The 14,107-nt window shown below is 45.2% G+C and overlaps 3 protein-coding genes across 18 annotated transcripts in view; 1 reads left to right on the top strand and 2 right to left on the bottom strand.

Annotated features, from left to right (window-relative positions):
* The window catches only part of LOC128880061 (dystroglycan 1-like), a 35,122-nt gene extending 34,608 nt beyond the window's left edge, over positions 1 to 514 (bottom strand). Inside the window, exon 1 of the mRNA XM_054129734.1 lies at positions 265 to 514. The gene's annotated coding sequence lies outside the window, so the exon portion shown is untranslated. The remainder of the gene's footprint in view (positions 1 to 264) is intronic.
* A 529-nt stretch (positions 515 to 1,043) lies between these two features.
* The window catches only part of LOC128880078 (mediator of RNA polymerase II transcription subunit 20), a 47,282-nt gene continuing 34,218 nt past the window's right edge, over positions 1,044 to 14,107 (top strand). The window contains exons 1-2 of the mRNA XM_054129775.1: positions 1,044 to 1,267; positions 1,549 to 1,691. Of these exons, the coding sequence (XP_053985750.1) occupies positions 1,254 to 1,267; positions 1,549 to 1,691 (157 nt within the window). The 5' untranslated portion in view covers positions 1,044 to 1,253. The remainder of the gene's footprint in view (positions 1,268 to 1,548; positions 1,692 to 14,107) is intronic.
* LOC128880067 (facilitated trehalose transporter Tret1-2 homolog) overlaps positions 5,512 to 14,107 on the bottom strand; it is a 40,553-nt gene continuing 31,957 nt past the window's right edge. For all 16 annotated transcript variants that reach the window (XM_054129746.1, XM_054129752.1, XM_054129750.1 and 13 more), the window contains 6 exons: positions 10,838 to 10,980; positions 9,786 to 10,032; positions 9,401 to 9,685; positions 9,060 to 9,312; positions 8,561 to 8,901; positions 5,512 to 8,498 (listed from right to left, as the gene is read on the bottom strand). In XM_054129746.1, the coding sequence (XP_053985721.1) occupies positions 8,361 to 8,498; positions 8,561 to 8,901; positions 9,060 to 9,312; positions 9,401 to 9,685; positions 9,786 to 10,032; positions 10,838 to 10,980 (1,407 nt within the window). In that variant the 3' untranslated portion in view covers positions 5,512 to 8,360. The remainder of the gene's footprint in view (positions 8,499 to 8,560; positions 8,902 to 9,059; positions 9,313 to 9,400; positions 9,686 to 9,785; positions 10,033 to 10,837; positions 10,981 to 14,107) is intronic.

Genomic DNA, 14,107 nt, shown 5'->3' with positions numbered 1-14,107 from the left:
GAATTAGGCTGAAAATCGTCCAAATATCGTCGATTAATTACGACGAAGCGACTCTTGTATCTTGTTTTCGATGTCGAGTGTCGCCATAGACATAGAAAATGTATAAAAACGAAAGTATAAATTATTGGATTCGTGGCTGTCTATCGGCTAAACGCGTATTCGTCGCGTTGCTACAACTCGGTTCTCGTATTCAGCCTTCCCGAGACAAAATTTAAATTTGTTCCCAGCTACCGTCGAATATCGATGGAATATTTAATCGTTTACCTTAGTCCCGATGAGAGAGTGGAGTGGTTCCGCATTCGAGTCACGCGCCTCCGAACATCCGCTCGTAGTTTCCTGTCGATGAACATCTCACCCGTGATTGCCACCTATTTTTGTATTTCGTACGATAGTTGGCAAGCTCCGGTGTATTTTAACCTCGAACAGCGATATTCCTGCTGACTGTCTTATTGTTGGCCAAGTAACCTGCCCGGTTACCGGTATTCGCGATTCAACGACGCTGATTCGCTTTTCCTCCTAATCGGGATATTCGTGTCATCGATGGAGGACTGTGCGAACGCTTCTTCCCGCACGGTGAAATGCCGAGATACTGTTTTCCGTGACATTCAGGGATTCAGGTACCAAAATATCCGGGAGAACGATCGATGCGCAAGTGTTAACTCGCAACGCATGTTCGATCATAGGTTGTCGCGAACAGATAACGATATTCGATTTAGTCTTTGTCCTCGATTAAACGCATACGCATACGAATCGCACGCCAAGTGCATACGATTGCATACTTATCGGCTCGATGTCACGTGTTGTGAAATAAACGGCATGCTCGGCACATCGGCACAGATGGCCAAACACGGCCACGAACTGATGCTCGATCGACTGCTTATCGTCGGCTTATTCAGCATACGGTATGCCAATTATTCGTGTTTCGTTTTAAAAGTACTATTCAAAGTGTCGATACTCGGTCACAGTACGTAGTACGTAGCTAGTACCAAAGTTAAACTCGCATTTTTCTTCGACTTTCCACTTAAAAAATGTTTTGATCCGCGTTGCAGAGGCCGGGTCACATTTTGTACTCGCAGCGCCATCCGTCGGGGTTCGGTTAAACTCAGCGACGATGGATGGATATGGATAACGTGTAACGTATACAACTTGGGCGCGTTCTTTCCTTTTGACAATTGTTCTGTGTTGTCACTTGCCACTGCTTGCCACCGTGCCGCTGTCCCGGGGTGTTTTATTCAAAAAATATCCTCGACAACATGGGTGTCACTGTGTAAGTAATTTTATACGCGAAAACATTTAATACAATTGTTTCAAGTGATGATTCATAGAATCACGGCTCTTTTACTTTGCACGCCTGCAACTGCACACGCTTATCGACATTTCTGACGTTTGGAGGTTATGTAGCGCTCTAAGCACATGTTGGGTAGATGCGAATAATCTTTTCGAATATTTCGATTACAGTATATCCCTAAACACTAAACGTAACAAGAACGCTTACCCGACACTTAGACAGTTACTTTGTTTGCGACCGGCATTTTGTGTGTTCGTTAGGTTGCAACAATACCCGATGATAGAAAATAGAACCGGTCCTCAAACGATCGAATTCTTGACAAAGAGAGTTATCGCCCTCGGTGCAGTGCAAACTGGCCAGTTTCTAGTAGATTGCGAAACCTACGTGTCCGTGCCGCAATTGGGTGAGTTTTTCTGTAATATTATACATTTTAAATTTAAATTTATGTTACTGAATAGAACGCCACGTCCACTCACCAATTACTCGCGTCGGCGTCGGCGTCGGCGTCGGCGTCGGTCGCGGACAGCGGTAATATCGAATACTTGGTACGTCCTTTCGAATACAGATGGCTACAAGTGTACATTTTTCGAAAGACATCCGATGCAAACATTGTATACATATATTTACAATACGGTGAAATTATTATAGATATTGCAAGTTTCGTTTCGATTCGAATCGAACGCGTTTAATTGCTACAATTAAACAGTCTTCGATTATTAAGAAGCACGTATCGTATCGTAAGCTTTTAAAATATGTTTGCCAAGATTCATCCTAGAACGATATACACTTTTTTAGGGAGGGGTAGACGAGGGAATAATAAAGTTCACCGTTCGACGATTACATCTCTTTTCTTTTGGCATTTTCGTTAGGTGTGGATTTCATATGGATTTCTATACAAACACGCGATAGTTTGGTTCCGCCGAAGGTCGTTTAGCGATCGTATATCCAGTTGGTTACTTCTAAGGAGGTACAAACGCAGATGCTAATGAATTACGACTCAAGTACATATACGCTTAACGCGTAACATAAATATGTACGCGGTACATCCATTGGCGGAAGTTTACGTTTCTTTAGCTGCGGATTTCGTGCTACCATCGGCACAATATCGGCAGGATTCTTTTGTGCTGCACGAGTTTCTTCGATCGACTTTCGTTCAACGATTGTTTGCTTCCTCGTAATCTCTATCGATTTCATCAACATCCAGTCGAACCGATTTTCTTCCGGTTATCACATAATCCAAGATTTCAACGTGTTTTAACTAGAGCTGGCCAAAATTCTATACGAATAATAGAGTCAATGAATAGGAACAGCGTATAGCGATTTAGTTGTTGGGTGTTTATTCGATCGGAAATTCAAATAATCGCTCGATTCTATTCTATTCTATTCCATTTTATTCCATTTTATTCTGTTCTATGAATAAGAAACATGATTTTATTTTCATATTCGTATTGTAAATTTTATCGAATCGAAATCCAACAGATCGAAGGCTCGTTAATTTTTATTCGTTAGCCAAAATTTGTATCTAGATAAGAATTTTGCCCGTCACTAGTTTCAACGGATGAATTCGCGTAATCGATAGACGGGCGTAGCTACGTTTTATCTAATCCAAGCAAATCGTCAACATCCGTAAGGTTCGATTTCAATTTCAAATCACCAATTCATTTTCGTTCCTTTTACGATATTATTTTAAACGGTGGTAAACGGAGCAAACGCTCAGCTGGTATAGTTGCGAATCTATCGTCTTGCTTCCATTCGAATTTCGACGATGGTGCACGAAAGTAAACACGTTTACTCTGTAAAGGTACAAACCAACTACATCTAAGCGTCATTACAAAAATATTAAATCTAGCAAGCGAAGCTAGGCTCGACTTTGACTTATGTCAGATATACGTGTGTACGTGTACGTGTACGTGTACATGTATGTGTACGTACGAATACATATTTATTTATAGTACTGTATATGTATAATCTTAATGTATGTAGCTTTTTGAAAATACGTTCTCAGAATTCTCTCTTTTCGATTAGCGATGTATCTACGTGGGACCATTCCTCTTCGGTGACGGCCAGCGTTTCCTTCGAGTGTCCTGTTATTGTCGTTAACTTGTAAATAATTTTCGTGAAATTATTGTCGATAAATAGAAGACATAGGTAATCATGCGTATGTATAGCCTACTTTTCAGACCGTGGTGTTTTCGATACTTGCGATATGTCGTATCATCCGTAATGATCGACAGAGAGCTTATTTTCTACGCGTATACAGAGCAGAGATTTCATTTAGTTAAAAGGTAGAATACACTTTAATTTTCGAATCGACGTTATAATTATTATCGAATAAACGCGAAGGAGTATTTCCCGTTCTTATTGAAGTTTCCAAAGATTTGTTGAAAACTGTTGTTTTTTTCCTTGTTTTTCTATCATTCGCACCACGGTCTGCGTCAAACAACGCAAGGATCCTCGATCGATCATCGATCGCATAATTAGGCGTGCAATAATAAGAATTATATCCGACAATGTGTCACGACTCGCTAATCGCTACATCTACGATTACGATAAACCACGAGAGTTCAATTCACGAGAGTGCGCAGTGCAGATTCTTTCGATTTTTTTTTCTTTTTGCTTTTTTGCTTTTTTGCTTTACTTTTTTTGTGTTTTTTGTTTTTTGTTTTTTGTCTTTTTTGTTTTTTATTAATTGGGAAAAAGGTCGCTACCATACGCGTTCATAGCGAAGAGTGCGATTAATTTCGCCCGAGGGATCGGTTACATCGACCATTTGTCTCGAGACAAGATGTGTCTCTAGACGTGGATTTGCTAAAAGTCGAACAACGATTGTTCGACATCGACATCAGAGGAGGAGTCTATCGCATTCTTCTCGCGCGCGTTCCGTAGTGGTTAGCGTTAATGTTAACGTTAATCGGTAATCGTCTATCGTCTATCGTCTATCGTCTATCGCGCCTCCCTCGGCGGCGGATCTTTCAAGATGCTACCTACATGTACATGTACCTGTATAGTACATTTGTTCGGCGCATTATACTAAAGAAAACGAGATAGTCGTTACAATGGTCGAAGAATCTTCCTGTACAGTTTGTACATATCCATATATATATATATATATATAGTATAGAATTCTCAAGTATCTTTCGTCTTCTCTCTTACTCTACTCTTACTCGAGTCTTTGACGAGTGTTATTATACCTGCACGCTAACTTAATTTTATACTTAATTATTCGATACTGCGTCCAAGCTGTTGAGCATCGTAAGATTCGTTTACGATTAGATACGAAAGTCGAAGGTGCTGTTCTTTGGTTACGTTTTCATTGTAGAACGAGCAGAACGAGCACGCTTCGTTAGAATATTGGATATGGCAGAGATATGACTCACGAGTGTAAACGAATATTATAGATGTAACAAGTGTTGCCGTTAGACTGCACGGAAAAAAATATTATCGAATCAAAGTTTTAACGACGAGACGATTCGTCTAGAAAATAAAGTCAACTAGGCTGACGCGTGTCTTTTCGATACATCTACGAGAATCACCGACGCGAAAGGTAGAAAGGTTGATATGGTAAATTCGACATCCCTGGTCTCTCGGGGCACTTAATTTCTGTATAGTAATTGGAACCGATGCGGGTAGAAAAATATCGTAACGATCGAAAACTGATCAGAGTTTCAACGAATTTCTCGATTTACGAGTTCCGGTCGTTTGACGCGTTGCGGAGACCGGCTGTCAACCAAGCAAATACATATATGACAAATATTTTCGTCCGTGAAGACTAGGCCCTCGATCACAGATGCAGACATCGTTGTCCGCCAAGTCGCCGCTCAAGTACTACAAACTATATAAAAATACAAAATACAAATGCCATTTCTTTCGTATTTTTTGTTTACACCCTCCTAAGAAACGTGTGACTCCTCTCTCGAATTCGAGATCGGATGGTATCATTGCACAAATGGTTAGTTAGTCTATCTATACGAACGCTTATACCAACGAGAATTATCAAAAATTGTCTTATCGTCGCACGTCGGCGTCGGCGTCGGTGGCAGCCGTACCTCCAGTTCCAACTAACTCGACGACAACAAAACTAACGACTCGGTAGATACGAGTAGAGTGTCTTGTTCGAGATGCGACCGCCCTTGACGTTACAAACAAAATATTGATCCGGCGCAGATGCCGTCATGTTGGAATTCCTACGGTACCACGAGGTTTGGCAATAGCTAATTGTAAGTAGTATTGTCGTAAAATTTGTTGATCCGGTGTCGCATAGTCCGAACAACCATGCGTCCATATGGACACGCGCGTCTATACAATGTACGATGATAATCGATTTACACGATAGGTAGGTACTTACGATTAGTATGAAAGATAATGTACGTATGTACATATAGTATCTACATTTTGAATATTGTCATCGTTAAGCGAATGGCCTTTACGCTAAATTCTTCGAACGAGGCCATCGGTGTGTTGTTTATATTTGCTATTGAACATGAAATATTTGTCTTTTTCGGCAAAGATATTACGTCCAACGCTATACAGGGTACTCGGTAATTTTACTTGATCCACATTACTCGAATTGCCGCATACTTTGAAACTGAAATATCATGAAAAAGATATCTCTTAGGAATCAAGTTTATTCGAAATTTTTTTGAAATTTCTTCTTTCTCCGACGAATCACTCTGTTTTCAGTTGCACCGCGAATCCAAGATCGTCATTATGTGCTATACATATACGTTACACTAGCGCAAAGCGCGGATATAATTAAGTCGATGAAAAAATAAATCGAGTCGCTTTACCTACGGTAGAACATTTCGTTATGTATCACGATGCAGTTTATCGCGAACGCTGTACCAGCGTTTCATTTCTCTGATAACAACGCGTTCATCGTTGACGAGATGCGGCCCCGATTTTCACCAGCAAAACTAACCGCTAAATTTAATATACGCGCATCGATCGATCGTTACACGCTCGAAAGAACAAGAATTTGATTTTTGGAAGTAGTGAAATCTTTTCTATCTTTTAGTATATCGTTACGATTCCAAGTTCAAAGACATTGAACATAACAAAGAAATATTCGCGTGTAAGTTTTCACGTCGATCATCGCGACGAACCAGTCTATCGAGTGTATTCCCAGTATCTATGTATTAACGTTTCCTTATTTCCCCCTTCGACTCTTGCTTGTTTTTTCCTCTTTCTTTTTTTGTCGTGTATTTACATACGTATCTACGTCTAGTGTAATTTGCATTTTGCGTGCTCTCTGAGAAGGCACGTGCACGGAAGAGCGTTCTTTTATTCCGACGAGATTCTTTTCGAGTGCAAGTCCAGAGTAAATTCATTCGAAGGTTGCGATAAGTACCGAAAATAATTCATATGCTTATCTTGGTCAAAATATCGTTCGACGTTTCAAGACAGACACAAAGATCGCTACTAGAGCCGACGGGATTCATTCGTGTCCGCTTGTCACGTTTACATCGAGAGTGAGCCGTAAAACTGGTCAAAGAAATGATGAACATTCAACTCGACGACTAGCTTTGTCTAAATGCTACTTGGTATATAAATTGTACCATTTCGATTACGCGATACGAGATTCTTTAGAATGTCGATTATTCAAAGACGACGATTAAGAAAAGGGACTCTTTGTCGAATGGTTTCCGAGACCAACCTTGTACATGGACGACTATTGATTGTAAGTCGTCGATTATTTTACGTGTTGGAGAAAGGAAAAAGGAAAAAGGAAAAAGGAAAAAGGAAAAAGGAAAAAGGAACTCGGCTACCTAAAGCCACCGCTGACGAGATCTCGATTTATCGATACCGTAATGATCTAAAGATGAATCGCGAAATGTATTCCGAGCAGTAGAAAGATCGCGTTTAGAATTTCGATTGGGATCGCCGCGGCTGGCGTTCCCGCTAAATTACAACTCGTGATCGTGGTGGATAGACGATGTAAAGATTTGCCCGATAAAGAGGCTCTCGAGTGGTCGTCGACCCTTGCCTTTCTCGTACATCACAAATAACACGTTTTATAATAGATGAAGGCGACCGTGTCTTTGCCAAATGTTCTACACTCTCTTTCGTAGTGCACCTGTCCGGGCTCGTATCTTCCGGCCTGGGTATACTTGTCCAGCCTCGACATGCTTCTGTACAGTCTGAGATAATCATCTTCGAGTTGGTCCTCTCGGTATCTTCGACGACGATATACGTCGTCTAACCTGGCCGTCCAGTCTCGGTCACTCGGGGATAGAAAAGACGAAATACTGGGCTCCTCGATCCTGTCGTCTAGCTCCAAGTCTAGGTCCGAGAGATCTTGCAGACTCTTGGGATAGCCGCGACGCGACTCGAGGGAGTCTGACTGCTTTCGGAAGTTGATGGGCCTGCTGCGTCTTGGCAGGGTGGAGCTGTAGGTCCTTTCAGCTCTCGCGCGACTCGTTCCATTTCTCAGAATCGGTTTCGAGACACCCGGATCGCCGAGAGCAGGGAGATTTCTCCATGGATGCGCTGGTTCGTATGCAGCCGCGTAATGATTGCCGACGGCCGCGGCGCGTCTTCTATCCGTTGTAGGGTGTATCGGAACCTCCGAACCGCGATCGATGCTGTTCGTCTCGATACTCGTCTCCTGCGGGTAAACGTTTCGGTATCGTTTGCGATTGTTTCGATTGTCGGCGTCGGCGTCGGCGTCGGCGTCGGCGTCGGCGTCGGCGTCGAATCGATGTGCCGGTCGAGGTCGTGCGGGGAACCGATAATCGGTCCTGATCGCGTCACCGTTGCTTTTGCGAATGGTCGTCGCGTTGGTTCCTCGATTGGCGGTCTCGTCGATGGAACAACGGCTCGCGAAGAATCCACGAGACTGCATAAAGCTTTCGACGTTTCTGCCGATCCTGTTGGTTTTCTCCGCGAAAATGTTGCAGTAGTCGGATAATTTTCGATTACTAGCGCTCCTGTTGGCTGAGGTCTGACAGGATGTGCCCGGATGGTTCGAGTTGTACAGATCCCGTGGATCGTGTTGATTAGGATAAGCTCCTCCTGGCAGGGGCTTGTTGGCCTTTTCCAGATTCGACAGGCCTCCTGTCAGCGAGGCCTTATACTACCGTGCTTGCGCGTAGTCTGGGTTCATCTCGTCCAGCTGTTTCCCTTTCGTTTCCGGGACGCAGCAAACGACAAAGCACAGTCCGCATACCGCCACAGCCGCGTAAAACCAGAAAGCTCCGTGCAGTCCGAACGTCTGCAACGAATTAACCGGTTAGCAAGGTTCCTGGTTCTTTCCGCGAGAAGTACATCTCTCACCTGCTGAAAATCCATAAAGAGTTTAATCCCAACGAACGCGCAAAAGTAGCTAAAGCTGGTGCTGATGCTCGAACCAAGGCCGCGATACTCCAGGGGGAAAAGCTCGCCAATCAATAACCACGAAATTGGCGATATGCCCAGAGCGAGAGCTGTCGTGAAGACGAGTACGCAAAGCAACGGTATCCAGTCGTGTTGGCCGACAACCGCGTTGTCCGGATAGCCCAGATTTTGCGTCTGCGACATGTAGTAAGCGTAGCTACCGAAACCTGCCAATGCCAACGACATGAACACGGTGCTGGCTATCAGAAGCGGCAAACGGCCCACGATATCGATCAGGAATCCTGCACACGGTAAAAAGGATAACGAGCGTTTTAGCGTTTTTTTCCGATCGTTTCGACTCGACGCCTCGTTTATCAATTTCAACGTTACGACTATTATTTTGGTCGTCGGCTGATCGGCCCTTACCCCGTAGCCGTATCTAGTAGCCTGGTACACCTACCCGATAACAGGGAAGCCAACAATTGCACGAAGCCAATCGCAATGGTCGCGCCGTGAGGATTCATGCCACCCAAGGTCTGGCGGAATATAATGACCGCGTAGTAATTGAACGCATTCGCCCCGGAAAACCTTTGGAAAAACATCAAGCCGCACGTTATGGCGATGGGTTTGTACAATCGCGGCGTGAACATACTGTTTTTGAACGTCAGCTCGTACTGCTTTGCTCTCGAGGCCAGAATGTTCGTCTTGATCACCTGCGACCAACAATTTCATCATTTTTAACGTTTAACGATACGTTGCTCGGGGCTCTATACATATAAAGGAGAAGGAAAACCGAGTTACCTGAAGTTCGTGTCGTATATCGACGTGATCGCCGCGCAGCCACTGTAAACTGTTGGCTGCCTCGTCGTCTTTGCCATTCAGAACGAGGTACGAAGGCGTCTCGGGTATAAAGAGGGTTCCCAAAAACAGCATCGAGGGAGCTCCTGCTACCAGCAGGGCGCTTTGCCGCCAATTCATGTACATGCCCGCTATGTACGACAATAACACGCCGACGTGACCCAGCACCTTCAACATGGCCGATAGGCAGCCTCTGATGCCCGGCATCGAGATTTCCGATATGTACACCTGAGACCGGAAAAGAAATTCAACATCGAACTTGAACTTGCCTTCTCGCCAAAGACTTTGTCCGTTTCGACAACTGTCGTGCCACTCGTAGCATTCTTACCTGACCAACCATCGTGATGACCGAACAGCAAAGACCTCCGACGAAGCTGGTCACGTAGACCAATTCCACGCAGGGTGCGATTCCGGTGAAGATCCAAACTGCGGTCAGAGGCAACGACGTTGCGCGGAGGGCCAATCGACGCCCTCTTCTCATTATCCAGTCGCCGATCATAGCACCGAACCATGCGCCCAGCATCGACAGAGACGCCACCCAAGAGGCTTCTTGTTGCGTCACGGAGAAAGCCGACCTGCGACAAAATGCCGCGATACGATTTAGGACGACAGGGACCGTGTCACGTAATACCGGAACCTAATCGGTCCCTAATACCAAGCAGTCTTGTCTACGACACTGTCCACGATTAAGCCGCGACATCGACACGGTTCGCCGCTTCGCGCCACGCTTCGCGCCACGCTTCGCGCCACGCCGAGTGGGACCTATCGCTGCGCGTGCATAATCGATCTTGGTAATCGGTTCAAGGATACCTTACGTTGTACTTCGCGGAGGATATGCTGCCTTGTTTCTCTATAGAGGGAACTCTATATCGATACTCTATATCGATACGCGATCGTTGTACGCGAGGCTAACGGGTCCGAGTACTCGGAATAATTATTATATACAGATGTATAATTCGACGCCGAATATTATTGTAGGTTTGGACTCGGAGGCATAAGATACACAGAGAACGGGACACGGTTTGTTGCTGATTTATGCAGCGTGCTCCCTTTGCAGTGCTACCGATAAACCAAACGAACCAACTGCTATCGCGGAGAAAGTATGCGACACCGTTCGAAAAGGAACATGTTGACGTTGACGCATTTGTTAAGCGAATTATCGAAGATATTGGCCCGCGCTTTATTACACGAACGCGCAAACGAGGCGGGAGTAGTAGGGAACGAGAGGAAAATATCTCGGGCCGTGGTCGTTTCATTTGCTTATCTGTAAAACGACGCTAATCGGTACCGGACACGACACGTACCTATAACCCACAAGTACATACAAAGTTTCACCTTTATTGCATTCGTTGCGCCTGTTTCGCCGCTGCTAAAACTTACCAAGTGTTATTGTTGTTGTTGTTGGACGATTGGTAAAGGTGAGGAGGTTGGTTGTCTAGAATGGAGTCCAAGGCCGGCGAAGTGTAACCCTTGGCCAAACCCGAGGATAGCGTTCCCATAGACAGTGCCAGGGTGGCTAAAACCTAAACAGAGAGGTACATTTTTCGTATGAAAGTTGACGTGCGAGAATTCCTCCGAATTCTACCGAACGCGAATCTCGTCGTATCGATCGTCGCGATAGATTATACGGACGGAGGTGGTAGGTACAGAGAGATGCGAATTTGTTCATCGACGAATGTTGGGATACTCGGATCCCGTGTGTATACCTAGATATCACAGTAGCATATCGCGGCTCTCGACCACTGTATCGTATCGTTCGCGTCGGGTCGTGTCGGATTGAGTCGCGACGGACAAATTGTTGGCCACAAATTGAAAGCCTGAGCGCTCTCTCTCTCTCTCTCTCTCTCGCTCTCTCTTGAGCATTTGCGAGGAATACTAAACATCTCGCATAGCCCGGGACTGGTGTGCGCATCTCCGCAACGATCGCTTCCAGAACGCCGTGCCGCGCCGCGCCGCGCCGCGCCGTGTGTATCGCGGCGCGTGACGATGGTCGAGTGCTCGAGTTCCTTCTGTGTAGAAATTGCCGATTTTGCGGTGCACGGAGCCGAAATTACGGAACAACGGAATTTCCCGCAGAGGAACGCGAAACATTGTTGGAACCAGTGCTCCGACTCGTGCGCATCGTCGACCCTTTTCGATGATGCACACCACGCATTTCACGTATTTCTGGTTCGTTCTGGTTCCCGCGAATCGTGTCAACGATATACATATGTACTATGTTACGATATCCTAGCTAGCCGATAACCGAAGGAATGCTCGAAACAAAAACTGGTATCGTAGCATGCGCCAGCTCTGTTTATGCCTCTCTGCACTGTTTGGTTCAGGGAGAGATAGAGGACGGAGTCTAAACGACACGCGTGAGATTGGTTTTTAGCTGGTGGATTACTCAGAGACAAATTTATTGTCGTTTCAAGTTTTGCATTTGCGTTTCCGTTTTTCAGGAATGTCGATAAAGAGGTCCGATGGTGCACAGAAGTGTACACGAGTAGATATATTCTACGTACACTTATGTATATCCTTGGAGCTACCGTACACGTGTACCTAGCTATCGCGTATTCTTGGCAGAAGGAATACAGCGAGGTACTCGAGGCACGCTCAAACGGTACGGAAAGCGATACCCTCGAGGGTACAGACCGACAAATGTGTTTTCGCTCCACGGTGCCGTAGAAACTTGCCACGGCCACGCTCATCTTTCATGTGTTCGGACCCTTTCGCAGTTTTTACATACTTTTTAAACGATACACTATATACGTGTACACCAATTGTAAAAATAAATCGTACAATCGTACCAGAGATCTTGGCGCTTTGAATGTTCGAGTGCGTCCGTGTCTTCGCCCTCTTATCCGATAGCATACATTCGGGATGATCGGTATCGAGGTCTCAATTTCCGAGACATCAATTTTATACGGTATCGCAATTACCGGGCTTTCGTTACGATTCCTAGGGTCGTCTCTATCGAGTGTCACGACGTTTGAGATCGTTTGTATCAGGTGTCACGGTTTTCCGAGTCATGGGATGATATTTCACGGTACCGAGGGTTCTACCTTTCGTTTTTGTCGCGCGTTGTCACAACTCGAAGCGCGATCGGTGGAAAGGTACTACGAAAGGTACTAAAAAGCTCACCGATTGGAAAACGGCGTGCGAACCACGCAATATCGTTCGGTGACGCGACGGTAGTTCGACGCGAGTAAACCCTCTCGCTGTGCAGCGCGACGCGATTGTCGATTGCGGAAAGGTCAGTCAGTCAGATGACGGGACGGGACGGGACGGGACGGGACGGGACGGGACGGGACGGGACAGGACGCGACGCGTCGCAAACGCGATGCGTTTAATCGCGCATAATAAGCGTCTAGCTGCGGTGAGAGCGAAATATCGAATCCCTATATAAATGTACGTGAAATCGATGCCGAGAGTGTCTTCTTAAAATTCCATCGATTAAACAGGAAAACTATAGCGAAGGCATCGAGCAATCTGTACATTTTTCTCAACACTCGGCACAATTTATGCCGATTTTTAGCTTGCTCGATCGTAACGACCCGTCTCGTCGATGCCAACGGTTTGCATACAATACACATATGTTACAAGCGTGTTCAAGGACACGCCAGAGACAACACCAATGTAAATGCATTTGGTCCTCTTCGAGAAGGAAATAATTCTCGCACATTTGTCTTGGAGAGTTACTCGAATACAAACCCTGCAACTGGCATGAAGAAGTAGCGACACAAGTCATCGAACGGTTTACGCCAAGTTTCCTCTACGTTCGAAGCGTATGCCGAGGAACTGAGCTCGCTTGGAAATCAAATGTAAAAGCTGGAATTGTATCGTGTCGAAGAGATTCGGTTTCCGTTCGAAATTCAGTAACGCGAATGATGCCTAGTTATCGTGCTGAACGTGATTATCGTCGTCGTCTAATTGATGTATAATGTACAATGTCAAAGTTAGAAACAGCGTGAACGAGACCCGGTAATTTAAGGTTCTGCATTTACTAATACCGAAATCTAATTCCCAACAGAACTGGAGGAGGACTAACAATAAGTGGATTCTACTAATACTAGATGTATGATAATACCTACTAACAACTCTATAGGTACACGTTCGCGCGGTGTTGTTACGCGTTAAGATATTCCCTGATAAAAGAAACCTAGAATCAATATACTTGAAAGTCCCGGAAAGGTTGCGAAAGTGACGCGGATAAATGGAGAATTGGATAAAATCGGTCCGTGCAAACAGTACCTACTCTGTACTTTGTGCTATAACACTGAAAATTCAAGGAAATTCGCAATCCTCGCAAGAGTATGAATTTCCTGGCTCGACGCGACGCGACGGTTTGTAGATTTGGCTATCCGTTTCTTCTGGCAGCGGCACACGACACCGACGTTAAAAGCTCGTTTGCGCCAAGCTACACCGAGAAAGGATGTGCTCGAGTTAGGTCCAAGTTAACCGAGAGAACCATTAGCTTAAAACTGTTAGCCGAGGCCCTAAGCGAAAGGAGAACGAAGGAGAAAAAGAGCTTTGAAAGTCTTTAGAGTGGTGGTATTATGAAAATGGCTGGTCAGTCCAGGTTAGTAAAGTGCACGGCGAGTGTGTGCGCGCAATAAGCTCGGAGAGACGGGAAAGAGGGTGGAACTCGAGTCGAAAGAGGGAGAGGCT

The sequence above is a fragment of the Hylaeus volcanicus genome, chromosome 7, assembly GCF_026283585.1.
Source record: "Hylaeus volcanicus isolate JK05 chromosome 7, UHH_iyHylVolc1.0_haploid, whole genome shotgun sequence".
NCBI classification, from domain to species: domain Eukaryota; kingdom Metazoa; phylum Arthropoda; class Insecta; order Hymenoptera; family Colletidae; genus Hylaeus; species Hylaeus volcanicus.
This window is presented reverse-complemented; position numbering and strand designations above follow the sequence as displayed.